This window comes from Hoplias malabaricus, chromosome 4 (assembly GCF_029633855.1).
Source record: "Hoplias malabaricus isolate fHopMal1 chromosome 4, fHopMal1.hap1, whole genome shotgun sequence".
Lineage (NCBI taxonomy): Eukaryota > Metazoa > Chordata > Actinopteri > Characiformes > Erythrinidae > Hoplias > Hoplias malabaricus.
The window spans coordinates 50,959,613-50,978,428 of NC_089803.1; the positions used below are offsets into that span (position 1 = coordinate 50,959,613).

The window sequence follows — 18,816 nt, forward strand, 5'->3', positions numbered from 1 at the left end:
GCCGCCCTGTTTCAGGGCCTCTTTTGAGATTCCACTTTATAAATATCTTTTGAGTCCAGGGCGCATGACATGGGTCCAGGATCCCCCATGACAATATGGCATTATATAGACAATGGGAAGCTTATTTTGTTTTGTATGGTAATCTACAGTGAGATTAAAGATAATTATCTGAGCAGTAGGAGTTGATTTGCTTAAAATAAATAAATAAATAAAAATACAAATTTCTCCTTGTGGCAGTCCAGTATTAATTGAGATAATAATCTGGTTAATAAATACTACATTATTAAATCAAATGTACTGTTGACTTAAATATCCATACAATCAAGGAAAATATCTGGAAACATTTTTTTATTTATATAACTCAAAACACATTAATTATTTTTCTTTTTATTAACCCTTTTACTCTTACATTTTTGTATTCACTGTAGTTATTTATACTTTTATAAAAGCACTCTATATTGAGAAGTAAAATTATTTTAATTAATTAATTCATTCATTGTCTCCAGTTCAGGGTCGCGGTGGGTCCAGAGCCTACCCGGTATCACTGGGCACAAGGCAGGAACACACCATGGAGGGGGCACCAGTCCTTCACAGGGCGACACACACTCACATCTATGGACACTTATGAGTCGGCAATTCACCAACCAATGCGTGTTTTTGGACCATGGGAGGAAACCGGAGCACCTGGAGGAAACCCACATGGACACAGGGAGAACACACCACACTCCTCACAGACAGTCACCCAGAGCGGGACTTGAACCCACAACCTTGCACAGTACTGTATTATGTATAAACAAATGTACAATTATCTGAACAGTAAGTGTTTTATTGTAAGTATTGTAAGTTATTGTAAAAAATATAATATAGGCATTAATAGAAAAATATAAACAAAGAAGAATATAAATATAATTTATTTATATTTAATCAACCTATTGAAGAATACAATGAAATAAACACAGGTCTGGTCCCTGAATACTAAATTAAAGGTAATGTCTTCTATGTCTGGCTTATTTATGTTGAAATGCTCCATGTCTTTTAAGTTAGAATGGTATGTTTGAGGAGAAAAATGTCAATCTGTGGTTACTTTTATTACTGGCTTATGACTTCAAATTCATAATGTATTGCTATGGATGGTGTTAATATAAGTTCTGGTGTAGTGTTATGTAAGTGTAATGAAGTCTGTGTGTGTGTGTGTGTGTGTGTGTGTGTGTGTGTGTGTGTGTGTGTGTGTGCGTGTGTGTGTGAGTCTGTGTGCGTAATTCACACACACCAAAAACCTGCCTGATTGCTGTACCATTACACATATACTACTGGAGCTGTGCTGAAATCCACTCACCTTCATGCTCTCTCTCTCTCTCTCTCTCTCTCTCTATCTCTCTCTCTCTCTCTCTCTCTTGCTCTCTCTCTCTCTCTCTCTCTCTCTCTCTCTCTCTGTCTCTGTCTGTCTCTCTCTCTATCTCTCTTGCTCTCTCTCTCTCTCTCTCTCTCTCTCTCTCTCTCTCTCTCTCTCTGTCTCTGTCTGTCTCTCTCTCTATCTCTCTTGCTCTCTCTCTCTCTTGCTCTCTTTCTCTCTCTTGCTCACTCTCTCTCTCTCATTGATTCTACTATGCACACACACCCACACCCGCACACACACACACACACCTTTATTTTCTGGTTATTGAACTTTTAGAAATCTGTTATAGCAGAAATCTCAAAACTGCCATCAATCCGCCTGGGATTAAGGTTATTGTTCAGTGCTAGGACAAGGAAAGAGTTCTTCAAAGAGCGATAGAGGGGAATATATATATATATATATATATATATATATATATATATATATATATATATATATATATATATATATATATATATATATAGATTCATTCATTCATTCATTATCTGTAACCCTTATCCAGTTCAGGGTTGCGGTGGGTACAGAGCCTACCTGGAATCACTGGCAGCAAGGCGGGAATACACCCTGAGTCGCCAATCCACCTATATATATATATATATATATATATATATATATATATATATATATATATATATATATATATATATATAAAGGCGTCATTGAAAGCTGCCATAACACTCTTGCGTGAAATATGGTGCCCATCTTTCTGCTGTAACAGACAATGAATGAATGAATGTTTGTTCATTTCTTCAGTATATGTTCAGTGGTGTTGTCTTACCTTTTCACATTTAGTTTTTTTTTTTTTTTTTATTCAATTATTCTATTATTACCCTGTTGTACTAAAAGTCCCATATCTCTGCAGTTACTCCCGTACCTCGTTCTTTGCTTTCACTGTGATAATGTTTATTTTCTCACTTCCAGTGAAGACAACATAGCTCTGTTAAGAGGGCAATACAATATATTTTATTTTTAGGTACAGTGATGTGACTTCAGGAATAAGTGTTAGAAATATGTAGAAAATTTCTAGACACTGAAAGTGAGTTGCATTAAAGCAAAACTAGTTTTAATATTTGGTATTGTTTGCTCCTGGGCTCCCCCTACATTGAAGAATGTAATTCACATTTACAACACTGTCCTGAAATCAACTTTGCTCCAAATGTTACATACACACTTCCAAAATCAAGGTGCAACAAAGGATACTTAGCAACGCCATCAAAGAACCATTTTTGGTTCCATAAAGAACCCTGTTTATTTAAGAGGTGTGTGGGTGATAAGAACTTTTTTAAATATTAACCAATCCCTCACTCAATCTTAAGGTTCTTTACCCATTGAAATGTATTAGCGAAAATGCTTCTTTATGGAACTAAAGAACCTTTTGTAGCAGCTTTATATTTAAGAGCGTAGTGCAGTTTCTACCGTGCTGAGCATGGAGCAGCAATGACAAATCTCTATTCTCCCCATTACAGGTCAGTGGAGCATCACAATGAGCTGTAATGTTAAGGTAATAATACTGTCTATTGTTTCTTTAACATTATAGAGTCACCTCAACAACCACCTAGGTTATCGATGTCAGTATACTCATCACTCATCAGATTTTAGGTAGAGAGAAGGGATAAGTGAATGATTAATCCAATTTATTTGGAGATGGGCATGATTAGGAGACCAGAAGTGACCACAGCGGCAGATTCAGGGCAACACCCTGGGATCTTTGGTCACTTCAAAGTACTTTCTGTAATGCATGTGGTAGTACTCCAGGTGTGAGGGGATTGAGAACAAGAGCAAGGCACATGAATGAGATACATAGTGCAATTTATTGCAGTTTTCTAATAATTCCAGTGTTTAAAATAAGTTCCAATGGAGGCTGGAAGCAAAAGACTTGTGCATGTTTGTTCAGAGTGTGTTCTTGGAAAATCTACATACTGCTGAAAAAGTTTGTGAATCACTGCTTTAGATTTTGAGCCTTGCTGCAGGGATTCACTTCCATTCAGCCACAAGAGCATATGTGAGGCTGGCCACTGATAAGAGATGAGGCTTGGCTCAGTGTGAGCATTCCTTTTCAGCGATTCAGCTCTTGGTGGTCCTGTTCTCTAGGCTTGTGACACAAACTGCTCTGAACATACAGTAGACTACACTGTAAAAAAAAATCTGTAAAATGTGCGGTAAAAAACTGGCAGCTGTGGTTGCCAGAATTTCACCATAAAATATATGGTCACGTTTTTAGCAATCATACATTTTACATTTAAGAACTGTTTTGTTTACAGAACACTGTAAAAAAAGCCAAGGATTTACAATAACAATAAAACATTTGTTTTAACATAAAACTAACATGTAAATGTTATAAAAAACTGAGATATAGCCATATTTAGATACAGCCAAACCGCATCCTATATTCAGCCCTTAAAAGGAGATATTGCTGAAAGGATCAAAGAAACATGTGGTATCTGGGTGCCACAGTCCAGCACTTGGGAAACCGACTGATGGTGAACTTTCCTGACCAACACACATCTTGTCATAACATGCACAGAAACACAAAGTGAACACACACACACACACACACACACACACACACAAATACACAAAATAATCACCCCAATGCAACCAAAAATAAAAAAGTCTCAAAGACAAAAAAACAAAACAAATAAACTCTGAAAATCACAGAACATATGGAGAAGCAAGGCATGCTGGGAGCTCCCTAATGAGTCTCAGCTCCTCCCAGTACTTGGACACTTGTACCGCCCCCTAATGGTTTGTGTGTTAACAGTGTTAACAGTGAAATAATGTATTTTTTCAGTAAAGAGATGTAAAAAATTGTATTTTGGCTGATAAAAGTATTTATGGTACTTCACTGTTACAGAAACTGTTTTCAACCTTTTTAGAGTTTACAGTCATTTACTGTCATGGATTTACAGTTTTCCATCGTAAAATTCACAGACATTTTTTTACAGTGTATGGTAGCTCTAGCAGAGCAGAGACATGATGCATTGATATCAGCCAAATGTATAGGTTTTATGAAATCTATTTCCATTTCCTCCTAACTTTCTGCACTCAATCACATCAACCCTTTCCAGTCACGTTGCTTATATTCTTTCTCAACTGACGGAGATCGCTTAGAATCTGCTGATGGTCATGCTGCATGCAGCAAGCCCTGTATAACTGGCAAGATTGATTTTCTTGCCATCTCCTTGTGTTCGCTATGGATTTTACTAGCTTTGCTGATGATGGGAGCATTTAAGCGTGGCCTGCTTGCTCAGGGGGATGGACTCAATCCAGCAGCAGCCGTTCATCTGCAGTCAGAGGGTGAGTAGTTGAGTTAAACTCTGTGGATTCCAGCCAAAGAGAAACGCTGGCCTCTCTGTGGCAGGTTAAGAGACGCTCTTGTACTGAGACACTTACAGCCCACGGGAAGGAACCAGATTTACAGGTAACCATGGTGATGCCAGCACATTTTTTGATGCCACTTCGCCAACAGCTCAAGGCTGAGAGAAGCTGTAAATAAAAAAAAAAAAAGACACAAGCACACAAGGCGTCTGTGGTTAATCATATAAATAAGACAGAATACGTGGTCACAGCTAAATGTGAGGAGAAATTCATACATATGCTTCCAAAAAAATGAGTCATTATGCTGTACCCTTGGCTGGATTTCTACCACTCACAAAATATCCATGACTTTTTTCTGATTTTACAAAGCAATTTAATCAAATATGTTTGTCAGGATTTGGCACTTCTCTCCATCCTGGTTTTGGCTTTTCTCTTGCAGTTACATTCCTTCAGTATCTGTCTCCATGTGCTGCTTTGTTTTTGTTTACTGTCCCACGTGTTCGTATCATCCTTGTGTCCATGCAGCCATGCCCTTTCCTCGTCACTAGCTCACAAGTGTTAAGCTTCCATTGTCTGAATGATTGTCTGTCATTGTTCATGGTGTCTTTGTTCCTGCTTAAGTTTTTGTGTAGTCTTCTATGTTCATGGTTTGTCTTAATGATTGTAGTTTGTTCATTTGGGTTCTCTGTCTGTTCCTTCATACATCTAATCCTGTTCTCCTCTGATCTTCATCTTCCTTTTTGTACAGTGGTGTTCTTCCATACTTTCTCTTCACTGTCCTGGTGGTTTTCTGTTTAATGTATTTCTTTAATCTTCATTTTTATACCTTTCTCGTACCTGTCTTTATTATTATCATTATTTCTTGGTTTCTCCTACCATTATTGTCTTTGTTTGTTTTGACTATATTTTGTCAGCCTCTTGATTTGTCTTTTTTTGATTCTCTCTCATTGCCTTAGTGACTTTAGTTGTTTAGTATGTGATTACACGAAGTTCCTATTTGCTTTGCTTCTTTTTTAAAATTTTTTTGTCTGTTCAGAGGGCGGCAGGTAGTGTTGCAGTCACACAGCTCCAGGGTCCTGGAGGTTGTGGGTTCTAGTCCAGCTCTGGGTGTATGTGAGGAGTTTGATGTGTTCTCCCTGTGTCCGCATGGGTTTCCTCCGGGTGCTCCGGTTTCCTCCCCCGGTCCAAAAACACATGTTGGCAAGTGGATTGGTGACTCAAAAAAGTGTCCTTAAGTGTGAGTCTGTGAGTGTGTATCACCCTGTGAAGGAATGGCATCCTCTCCAGGGTGTGTTGCCGCCTTGGGCCCTTTGATTCGGGGTACACTCCAGACCCACCACTACCCTGAGCTGTATAAGCGGTTACCCATGATGAATGTTTGTTCATTTCTTCAGTATATATTCAGTGGTGTTGCCTTACCTGCAGTTACTCCTGTACCTCATTCTTTACTTTCACTGTGACAATGTTTATTTTCTCACTTCCAGTGAACATAGCTCTGTTAAGAGGGCAATAAAATATATTTTACTTTTAGGTACAGTGAGGTGACTTCAGGAATAAATGGTTGTTAGAAATATGTAGAAAATGTCTAGACACTGAAAGTGCTTTGCATTAAAGCAACACTAGTTTTAATATTTGGCATTTTTTGCTCCTGGGCTCCCCCTACATTGAAGAATGTAATTCACTTTTACAAAACTGTCCTGAAGTCAACTTTGCTCCAAACGTTACATACACACTTAAAAATCAAGATGCAACAGAGGATACTTTGAGCAATGCCATCAAAGAACCACTTTTGGTGCCATAAAGAACCCTGTTTATATGTTTATCTACCCCTGTTTATCTTTGGTTACTTCACAGTATCAGAACCTCAATTTTAGTTTTATTTGTCATTCAAAGGATTGGGCCAGGTTTATTACTGTGTCCTCATCATTGCACTGGTCACTGGGAACCACACAGACCACAGGGACAGCACACTCCTACCGGACTCACCAATACCACTTCCAGCAGCCATCCAAGCTTCCCTTGCAGATGTTGCATCCATCCAGCTGCTAATTTAACAGAGACTTGTAATGCACTAATCCTTACTGATTTATCTATCTGAGCTCCGCCCTCAAATATATTCTTTTCAGTTGATCGTGGTGAGGTTGGACAAGCTTTATAGAACATTGACAAAAATCCCTTTCAGCATAATGAGGAACTATACTACACACTTCAGATATTACAGAGTCTATTCACTCACAACACTCAGAAGCACAGAAGTTATTGTGTCAGAGGGGTAAAAGACTCCACTGCCTTTTATAACTATGGGGTAAAACTGTTATCTTTTATCTGGGTGCAGTATTATTTATTTTTACTAACTGTGATTTTCACTATGTAGGGAGTAGGGAGCAGCTCTATTTGGGACAAGGTCTTTTATTAGCTGGCACAGACCAATTGCAATATATTTTAAACTGGAACCTCAATATTGTGCATACTAGCAAACATAAATTTCATTATGAATTCATTACGCCAATGATTTTGAAACAAAGAACAAAGACCAAAGACCAAAGGACTAAAGGCATTATTTGGGCTGTGGTGTTATAATGTATGATTATAATGTCAGCAAAATGCCATATACCTTTTGTTTTTGATCATATGCAAAACCATCATGTATACTTGGCTACAAAAACAACATTTCAGTGCTTATTGTCTTGCAGAACTTTATAGCACACTTTTAAAAATAAATGTGCTACAAAGGTTTCTTTGAACGATGCTGTAGATCCATGTTCTTCTATGGCATCACTGAAAGATTCCTTATGATATTATGGTGCTGAAACATACTCTCTCTCTCTCTCTCTCTCTCTCTCTCTCTCTCTCACACACACACACACACACACACACACACACACACACACACACACACATAATCCTTGGTGTGTTTCTAATTCTGGCAGCACTGGAGGCTGGAGATAGTTCATTAAGACCAGCCCACACTTTGCTATGGGACTGAAACAGCTGTGATGGAGCTCATCCACCTTAACCTAGTGCTGTGACTCCAGACTCCACTGAGGGTGTGAAAAGGCCCCATCATCCTGGGGGATGTGTCTGTGCAAAAATCAGAGAAAAAACACCAGTCAATTGCACAATGTGTATTTTTTGGCCAAATCTTACATGTCCATCCATCCTCCGCCCTTCCTGACATACTGATACAATCACTATCAGAATAAATTTTAAGGATAAAAAATAGAATAAACAAGAAAAACACCATTTTCATTTTCATTGTAAATTAATGCAACACGATTTAATGTAAATTATTTTGCACCATGTAAATGGCAGATATATTTTTAAATGTCAAATGAAAAGGCACACAAATTTTTTGTTCTAAAAGTGATGATATCTTAAAATATAACATATATTACAATAACATATATCTTAACAGATGATATCTGACATAAAACCTGCTTTACTAATCTTAAAACCTTCTTCTCTCATAGCGAAATGAAGGCTCCCGGATAACGCCACTGGCTCTGTGGTGGTCCTTCTCATTGGAGAACATAGTAAAAAGAAACTAAAACATTGTAATTATAGAACTACAAAATGCATACCCATGGTAAACATATCTTTAAACATAAAGTGCATTCATGGCTTGCTTTGCAGTTCTGTTTTTAATTATATTTAATATATTCAGTATAACAACTGGGCTGTGCAGAGACGCAGTGCAACAAGTAGAATAAACTTAATCATATAAAAAGAATGATTATTTACATTTTAGTTTTAGTTAACATTACATTAATAAAAGGCTTAGATTTGTATCAGTTAGCGCTGTACCTTTGCCATTTTTAACCTATCGTTTAATATATAATATTAAAAATGTTAAAGGTTGTCAGAATAAAACTTTTAAGTCACTTAAAAAAAAGTCTGACACAAATGATACAAGCCCCAGTTCTACATCGAATGTTTTAGTACTCAGTAAAACGGTATTAACATTCAAATTAACCAGAGCTATCTCAAGGGTTCTGACCTTAGCCGGCGAGTTAATCGCAGCTAACGTTTGTTTATTACATCTGCCAATTCACCTACTCACTGGTGTGGACTCACCTGAAACATCTCTCTGCTTTTCAACAGCGTTCGGTGGTGACTGTGATGAAGCTAAACCTCTTCGTGTTGCTGATGGCTGTGATTCACTCCTCTTCTAAGCTTTCTTATGTCCATGTTTACTCTCCATCACTGTTTGCTCAAGCTTGCTTACTGAGGTAAACGACTGACAGGGTTGCCATGTTTAGTGTTTGTCAGAACTCGGGCAACAATTACCAGCTAAAAGAACTTCCACGATTGTTTTTCAAATCTTTTGTATATTATATAAATATTAATTAGAAGGTGATACGTTTTTCCGAACATTGATTTTACCAGTCCATTTAGAGAATTATTTATGTTTATTTATTTATTTTTCTTATTTATTCTTTATTATCTGAAACATTTTGGAGGGCTTTTGGCAAATCTCTTGGGGCTTTAAGCCCCACGATGAAAGACAAGAGGACGACCAACACAAAATGTGCAGCAACACATGAGCTACTGTCTCTGGCGTTTTTGTCTCTTCAAGGTGGACCAATGGAGGTAGGTGTGCCTGACAGAGTGGACAGTGTGTGGGGACAGTGTTTAAGATTTTGAGCACTAATGCTGTGTCTGATCCACTCGTACCAGCTCAACCAACACTAACAAACCACTACCACATTATTATTGTCACTGCAGCTCTGAGAATGATCCTAAACCTGAATCATACCTACTCTGTGGTGGTCCTGTGTGTGTCCTGACCATTAAAGAACAGAAGAAGTGGGTTAAGAATGTAGGCCTTTTTATTTATTGTTTACTGTGTCTTTAAGATATGTATATATGTAAATGGTCTCTGTTCTGACTGGCTGCTTTGCACTGTGATTAATTTGGAATGGAGCACATTCATTTATAACTTCAGCATGAGTGGTCAGAGATAAACTGCTTTAGGCTTTATAGGCTGATTTATGACAATGTAAAAATGTATGAGATGGTTTGCATGACACCAGAAAAACAGGCTTTTGTTGCAGCTTAGATTCTACATATATACTGTGCCAATGTGGGACTGAAATGTCCGCACGCTTACGTAGTTCATTAAGCTTTTTATTTTTATTTTTTTGCTAGATTAGTTACAATAAAAACCTCTTTAGATTTCACACATCCTATATGTTTGTCTAGGTGGCTCTATACACATCCAGCCCATGTTTTACATTGAGCCATGGTGACCCTAGAGTCATGTGTAGATGATCCAGAGCATCATTGACGTTTAATGCATTTCTATGGAAATTATATAAGCTTGGAACATCTGTCCACAATGGATGCACCTTAAAGAAGCTGAATCCACAAATCTAAGGCTTTTCTAGAAGCGCCAGGACTTGTCGTGATAAATGAAGGCTTATAAATTCATGGATAAACTCCTGCTAGCTCCATTTACATTGCCTCAAATATGTCTGCTCTTTTCTTCTGTTTGTTCATTTTTATTTCCTTTCATTTCCTTTAACACTTGGATTATTTTTCAGAGCATTTTTACAGTCTCTGACAAAACAAGGAGTGTCACTGTCTCACAGCTCCAGGGGTCTTGGGGTTCTCAGTTCAAACTCCTCCTAGGGTCACTGCGTGTGAGGGGATTGGTGTGTTCTGTCTGTGTCTGCATAGGTTTCCTCCAGGAGCTCTGGTTTCCTCCCACAGTCCCAAAAAAAAAAAACTGTATGGAATTTTCCAGTGGAGTGAGTGTGTGTGACTGGAGGAGTGTTTGTGTGATGCTATATTCTGTGTACCTGCTTGGTCTGTTTATTATATTACATGTGATACATTTCATAAAGATGTATAACATTGGTAGTGCAACAGGCAGTGTCACTGTCACACAGTTCCAGGGTTCTGGGGTTGTGGGTTGAAATCAGCACGGGTGACTTTGTGTGAGGAGTTTGGTGTGTTCTCCCTGTGTCTGCGTGGGTGTACGCCCACATTCCAAAATGCTGATAGGTGGATTGTGTGAGTGAATATGTAATGTGTGATGCCTTGCGGTGAATAGGCACCTCATCCAGAGTTTGTTGACCCACAGTGAACTGAATGTAGTGGTTATAGAAAATGAATGAATGGATGAATTAATCAAGATTTTGATTCATTTTTTATGAAAGAAATATATTAATAGTATATAATATATTATCATATTAGTATACTATATTGTATATTATTATATGTATATAATATGTGATATGTATATATTATTGTATATTATTTAAAAAATAAAGTAAAATGAAAAAATTAATAAATAAATAGAAAACAATGAACATAATCCTGAACCTCTGTACCTGCTCGTGCGTTTACAATAAGTACACGAGCTCCTGTGGCGCTAAGCTTGTGCGCGACGCACTGAAAGCTGTCTCCATCTAGCGGCTCCGCTTCTGCGCGCGCATCAGCCGCGTGGAGCAAAGAAAGCACCGCAGCCCCTAAACACACACACACTGCGCTTCTGAACAGCGTTTCGGTGCATTCACACCTCGTGCTGATCGTGGCGAGCGCGCGCGAGTCACTACTTTGTCGCATATGCTCAGCGTAAGCGACCACGCTGCCGGGTCCTGAGGGTGGAGGAGGTGGTGAGTGAAGGAGCAGGAGGGGTTGGGGTGGTCTTGGTTTCATCGATGCCTGGAGCACGTGACACGCTTTGGACAGGAGCTCGCGCTCTCCGCCGCACGCGCACATCATCTCTGAAGCAGAAGAGCCGGACGCAAGTTGCTCGCTGGCTGCTCGGATGCTGCTTTCCCGCCTTTTTCTTTCGGCGCTCTCGTGACGGCTTTGGGTTGGTCATTTAAAAGCGTAAGAGAAGCGGGAGAGACGGAGGGGATTTGTGGTGTCACTGTGCTGAGGGGAGCTGAATGAATGGACCGCTGTGAGGCTTTTGCTGGAGAGTAGCGCGGAGGAACGTCGAGCGCCGGAGCTGCCCCTTCGCGAATTAACCGCGTGCCGCACTTGTTGCTGCAGGGAGGGAGCGTTTTGGGACACTTTCTGGTTCTCTGCCTCTGCGCTCGTTTTGGCTCAGTTTCGCATGAGATTCATGCCAACTGCTTTAAAATTTATGATCTTAGTGCACGTGCGGATTTGTGTGGAGGTAAGTCGACTCATGCAAAAACAACAACAACAACAACAAAAAACTTAGTTATAAACCATTTAATGCTTTTGGACTTTACACTCTGGGCACCCATTACCGTATGTATTTGAAGGTGAGTGGAAAGTTGCAGATTAACACCAATAAAATACTGGGTTCTTGGATTTCTTATAACTTACGTGACCCTACGTAGCCTAAATATTACACCAACTTTACCTCAAACTTGATAAAAGCAACAGTTAATTTGAACGACGTCACTCGCAGAAAAAAAAGGGAATTCTACAACCGTTACAGACAGCGTGTACCTTCAGAGCATCAGCAGTGTTTTTAAAGTCCAGTCTTTTCTCAAGAAGCGTCATGAAGGACTGTTTTCAACAGAAAATAGTCGTGGAATTTAAATGAGATGAAATCAACACACATTAAAAGCCTACAACTCATACAGAATGTAATACAGTTAAGTTCCCTTAATAAAGATACTGAACCTGTACCCTTGAAGGTACCACCACAATGACAGAGTATAAAGTTAGTGTTCACACTACATGTTCAAAAGTTAGTAAATTCAATTCGTTGAAGTGCACCACATGTGGACACTGAGTTCAGGTGTACACTTCCTACACATGTATGTGTGATTACATGTTTATAAAGGCTTATACAGAGAAAGCATCATTGGGTAAAGTGAAAATGCACCTTATATATCCCAAGCAGCTCCTGGCTGAATTTGGGAAGTGTTCGTATTATGCACAGATCCAGTCCCTTCTCTGGAGAATGGCACTATCCCCATACTTCCTTCGGTCTTTCAGTCACAAAGTCCATTTTAAATGAGATTTAGCATATATATATATATATTGAGAGAGAGAGAAAGAGAGAGAGAGAGAGAGCCTCGATTACAGTTGACATAGACTCACATAAACATATCATTGCTCTCCAAAGAAAAACAAAAATCTCGATTTATGTTGATTTTTAGGTTCCTACATCATTTGAACTCAGCAACTCTCCTTCCCAATGTGTGAAAAGTTCATGATGAATGAAGCTATAGAAATGCTCCAAAATTACATTGACTATTATAAAAGTTTAGAAGTTTATTTTCCCTTCTCATTTAAAGTAACTATTTTGGAGATTAATGTTTTTCTTCAGACAGTGCTACTACATCAATCCCAACATGTGTTACCGATCGTATGAATCAATTTGACATAAGGTCTGTATCAGTTGGCATTGATGATAACGTCCATGTCCCATTAACATCATGCCCCTTTCTAGCGGTTCTTAGCTCAGAGTTCATCATAGTGCTGATATTCTGATATATTTTGATGTTTATCTGTATCTGTCTATAAATGTGGCCCTTGGATAAAGTGAGATTTTAGCATGTGCCCCTTCATTAGCAGTAGGTCATTGTGATATATAATAAAGTAAAAAGTCATTTGATGTCAAAACGGAGTCACCAGGAATAGGTGTCACATCAGAGCTGAGCAAAGGACACTTTATGACAGATGGCACCTTTATAAATATACCTAAATAAATGATTTTTGGTTTTTTTTTGTCATGACAAGGATATATATATGTGTGTGTGTGTGTGTATGAAAAAACGCTTTTGCTAAATTTTAAATGTAAAGCTTTAAAAGGTTCTTAACACTCACAGATCTCTTAAACAAACATGGTCCTTCTATGGCAGCAAAGAATCCTTTGCTCTACTACCGTCTCCACTCAGTCTGAGTGAAGGACAGTCAATTGAAACACATTGTTTGTATTTCTTGCTGGACGACTTACAAGTCTTCACTGTCTTTTGTACTGTCTTTTGTCTCCAGATGTCCTCTGCCTACATGACAGACCTGTGAGTGCAGTCTGGAGTGAGGATTAACTTTTCTTGAGTCCACCACCTCGCAATGGCGGCTGGAGTCGCAGCATGGCTGCCCTTCGCTCGTGCCGCAGCCATAGGCTGGATGCCCGTGGCCAGCGCTCCAATGCCCCCTCCGCCACGGGACAAGAGGCGCACACAGGATGGGCTGATCATCTTGAACGTGAGTGGGACCAGGTTTCAGACATGGCGCAACACGCTGGAGAGGTATCCAGACACTTTGCTGGGCAGCACAGAGCGTGACTTCTTTTACCACGAGGAGACCAACGAATACTTCTTTGACCGTGACCCGGATATCTTCCGGCACATCCTCAACTTCTACCGCACGGGAAAACTGCACTACCCTCGTCACGAATGCATCTCTGCATACGACGAGGAGCTGGCGTTTTTTGGCATCATCCCAGAGATTATCGGGGACTGCTGCTATGAAGAGTACAAGGATCGACGTCGGGAGAACGCCGAGCGCATCCAGGACGATGAGGACAATGAGAAGGGCAATGACACGACGGTGCCGGATTTGAGTATCCGTCAGTCCATGTGGCGAGCCTTCGAGAACCCGCACACCAGCACCATGGCGCTCGTCTTCTACTACGTCACAGGCTTCTTCATCGCCGTGTCTGTGATGGCCAATGTGGTGGAAACGGTGCCTTGTGGCTTGGCAGCCAACAGGGCGAAGGAGATGTCTTGTGGCGAACGCTATGCCCTGGCCTTCTTCTGCCTGGACACAGCGTGCGTCATGATCTTCACTGTGGAGTACCTTTTGCGCCTGATCGCCGCACCCAGCCGCTACAAGTTTGTGAAGAGCGTAATGAGCATCATCGACGTGGTGGCCATCCTGCCCTATTACATCGGCCTGGTCATGACAGACAATGAAGATGTGAGTGGCGCCTTTGTAACGCTCCGGGTCTTTCGTGTCTTTCGAATCTTCAAGTTCTCCCGCCACTCAGCTGGTCTGCGCATCCTAGGCTACACATTGAAGAGCTGTGCCTCAGAGCTGGGTTTCCTCCTCTTCTCACTCACCATGGCCATCATCATCTTTGCCACTGTCATGTTTTATGCAGAGAAAGGCTCCAACTCCAGCAAGTTCACCAGCATCCCTGCTGCCTTCTGGTACACCATCGTCACCATGACAACGCTGGGGTAAGTGATGAAGGGCTTTGGGATGGGGTGCCTGTGATAGTCTGTGTGCGTGGAATAATGGTGGTCTGTTCCTGGTGGTCTCAAATTAAAAAAATGCTGCATGCTGCTGGCGTTTGTATTTGATGTTCAATGCATCCTAGAAGATGATGAAATGACCCACAGCTGATATGGTTCAAAATAACATCTTTATTACACCTACCACTGGAGAGCTAAAATTAGAACACATCAAGGGCAACGGGGAGATCAATAAAAAGACTCAACTCTCTGACACGCGCCTGCTTGTATTCCTATCCTCAGTAGCCATCTCCTTTATACTAAGGCTAATTACTGCTGTCTTGCATTCTTCTCCTAATAGGGCCGCCTGAATGTCCCCACAATGACAACATTTTACATCATACTTGCCATATCAGGTCCTGATCAGGTGCTGAATACATGTGCAAGCACACACACAGTGCATCTGTTTCCCCTCATGTCATTCACGCATACTCATGTGCAGCACCAGATGCGCATGCCTTTTCTTCAGTAGTGACTTTATTCCCTGGTGGTTGTAGCAGTGGTGTAATTGCGAGCCCCATATTGTCGCGGAGCCAAGAGGAAGACATGCGGTGGTGCAGCTATTATGAGAAAGAGCGTTCAAGGCGATTACAGTAATACATCCCCTATTGATGTGTTTTGCCATTCATTAATTGGCTTGCTCCCTGGCTCAGCGCTCCTCACTGAACCTCCCACCTGCTCGCCGGCCACTCTCCATGGTGCTGAAGCGGCTGACCGCATGCTGCTCTGCCCGGCGTCTCCGCTCGGCTGCCTGGGTGATGGACGCTGCCAGGCCCACACAGGGCCATGAGTCACACTCCAGGGCAATAACTAAACCCGGGTGCTCCGACACACAACCACAGCTTTGATCAACTGGCTTTTGAAGCGCAGTAGCGCAGTGCAGTTTCTGTCATAACACAGCAGCGTGAATGGCAGTGCGCCCGGATTGAGCTGATAGTCCCCATACATGGGTCAGCAGGCTGTAATTCTCATTTAAAAGCCTCTGCCTTTTAAGTCCTCAGAGGAGTGTTTGAGCAGATTTTACGTATGCTTTAGTGACATGCTGACTGCTTTTTTCTCCTAACTAATGTCTGCCTTTGTGTTGTTCCAACATTTCATGGTGCTTTAATGACTGTGGAGGGAGTTGGATGAGAGTGTGATGTGCGTTTTAATGTTTCTAATACCAGCTGACGGATTCTTCCAGGTGTCTTTCCATTATGTCCATCATGCCAAGTCAAGTCAGGTCAAGCTAAGCCAGGTGGTCTTATTTGTCATTACTCTATGTGGCTTTTATAGACTGAACTGAAATGCTGTCCTTCAGGCTCATGGTGCTATACACGATTGGAGCTCATTATAAAGGACCTATGATGTGCAGATATGGAATGGGTGTAGAATATACAGTAAACACAATAACGTCAATAAAACTCACACGACAAAAAAAGTAAACCTGTCTAGAGCTGAATGATATGACCAAAATTTATATCACAATATAAAAGTCACAGAAAACCTACAAGAAATTCCCACAAATATGGTAGTGTCTTTAAACGACTGAAAATTGTGTGTGTAAAATATTGTGGCCACTTCTTCAAAATCTTATGAAATAATTTAAAATGACTGCCTCTCAGAGCATTAAGTCTTTATAAAAAATTGCCTTTAAACATGAGATGTGGAACTGAGGGTGCAACACATTTCTTACTTGTATTCCAAACCCTTGTTTCCATGTGTTTGGGAACTGAGTTACACTGTGTAGTGGCAAAGGTAATAAAATTTCACTATGAGATGGGACAAGCCTTCAAGAGCCTGTCATGTCATCAGGACACAGATGAAAAAAGGACAGTGCTTCATTTCCAGGCTGCTAGCAGTGCTTTCTAGGCAGCTCTGTCAGTCTGCAGTGATATCAGGGGAGCGCTGCTGGACTTCAGTTAAATTTAGGGCATAATAATCTCTGCAAAACCTTGCACAATCATATGTTATCACCCACTCCTAACACTTATGTGATATGAATTCAGCTGCCTATTTGGCAAACATGCAGGTCCACTTTAAATGTTGCATTAGTCTGAGGCACTAGATATATACTGCTTCAAAATATAAGGTACATTAATTAGCTGATTATCTTCAGCATACTACTTGTGAATGTTTATGTATGTTATGAAGAAAATGGTCATAATACATTGCAACTTCATTAACCTAAGATAATACAGTGGTTATCATAGTTTTATTTATTTTGGGTTTATTTGGTTGCTTTCAAAGTCTAGCCAGTGATTCACAAGGAATTCATAACACAGTTCGAGTGTGCCTCTGAATAAAAAATCTTTACAGGGGCTATTGAGAAATCCCTACGCCTAGGCAAAATGGATGTAGGGGCAAGGAGTAAAGTTCAGTGGAATTCCCTCTGAATATCCACATAAGGCTAAAGTTACAAGCCAGTAAACCGAAGTAAGAAAAGTGTTTATCAGAGTTTATATTTGAGATTATTCAGTGGGTATTGGCAATCAATTGTTTATGAACTGGTTGGCATAACAGATCTGTATCAGGTCTTGTCTCTGACTGTGAGGAGTTTGGTGTGTTCTCCCTGTGTCTTTGTGTTTCCTCTGGATGTTCCTGTCTTGGTAGGCGGATTGACTCTGCAAATATATCCATGTTTGAGTGAGCCCTGTGGTGTGTTCCTTCATTGTGCCTCATGATTCTGGGTGGGCTCTGGACTCACCAAGACTTCGAACAGGATGAAGGCGTTCAAATAATATGAATGAATGAATGATTATAATCTACAAAAAATGCTTGAAAATGAAAGCCACAAGTAAATTTGTTTTACATGGAAACTATGTTAAGCTTTGTGTGAATGAGTCTTTGCAAATGTGGGAATAAGAGAATGACAGGCTGAAGGAAACTTAGTGAGAAGGTCTCATTGTGTTCAATTCACCCTGAATCCCTTCTTCCTTGTCGGATTAGATATCACCAGTAAAAGAGAATGCAATTAGTGTCCAGGATCCAGCACAGAGCGAGTAGTGGGAGCCTGGATCTGCTTGGATCTTTTTCACCTGGGGAAATGGCTGACTCATAAGGGCTGGCTGGTAATGAACTGTGTCTTCTAAACAGTCCCACAGCTGCGAGGCTTCAGCTCTGCAACCCCTCCTTTCATCTCTCCACCTCCGTCTGGACATCCCCTCCTTTCACACTTCCTATGTGCGATGCATCCATAGCAGAGTCAGGAGCTGGACTCATAAAAAATAAAGGTTCCTGGTGGGTTCCTGCTTTGAGCAACCAGTATATGTTCAAAATCCTTTCCAAACCCCTTATAATTAGTGAACCCAGCAACTTGAGTTGCACTTATTGTGGAAACAGACGTTTAGTCATGCACACACTGCTTGAATAATCTCCATATGAAATCATATGAAACAATCTGTAACAACAATAATAAGCTAAAGTCACAATGATCAATGTAGTGCTGGGCGATATGAGCACAAATCAATATCATGATTAAGTGTACATTATTTTGTTTTTGTATTTTTGACCCTCATACTTCAATGATGAGACTTGTACAGTAAATATGGTCCAGTATTAAAGCTGGGACATTTTTTCTAATGTTGTTGGGCACTTGTTCCTCTCTTGTTTTTGAGCACTATTTATATTTGGTATGTGATTGTGCTTTGGTCACTGAAACTGTTTTTCTTAGCATTTACATTTGACTTCTTTTTGTTCAGTGTCATATTAATTATACAGGAGGTCCTCGGGTTACGTCAGTCCCGAGTAACGATGTTTCGTGGTTACGACACATCTCCCATTTACTGTACAAAGCCTTGTTTCGACTGAAGTGGTTTTGCGTGTTTGGTGTGCGCAACGGAAGAATACACGGTTACGTGGCTCGGGATAGGTGTTGGGATAGGATAAGTGCTTACAGTATGTTATGTACGTACAGTATGTACGTATGTTCCGACTTACACCGAAAAT

The 18,816-nt window shown here is 40.4% G+C and overlaps 1 protein-coding gene across 2 annotated transcripts in view; it reads left to right on the top strand.

Moving 5' to 3' along the window:
- Positions 1-11,439: 11,439 nt before the first annotated feature.
- The window catches only part of kcnd2 (potassium voltage-gated channel, Shal-related subfamily, member 2), a 231,131-nt gene continuing 223,754 nt past the window's right edge, over positions 11,440-18,816 (top strand). For both annotated transcript variants that reach the window (XM_066668661.1, XM_066668662.1), the window contains exons 1-2: positions 11,440-11,846; positions 13,646-14,835. In XM_066668661.1, the coding sequence (XP_066524758.1) occupies positions 13,724-14,835 (1,112 nt within the window). In that variant the 5' untranslated portion in view covers positions 11,440-11,846; positions 13,646-13,723. The remainder of the gene's footprint in view (positions 11,847-13,645; positions 14,836-18,816) is intronic.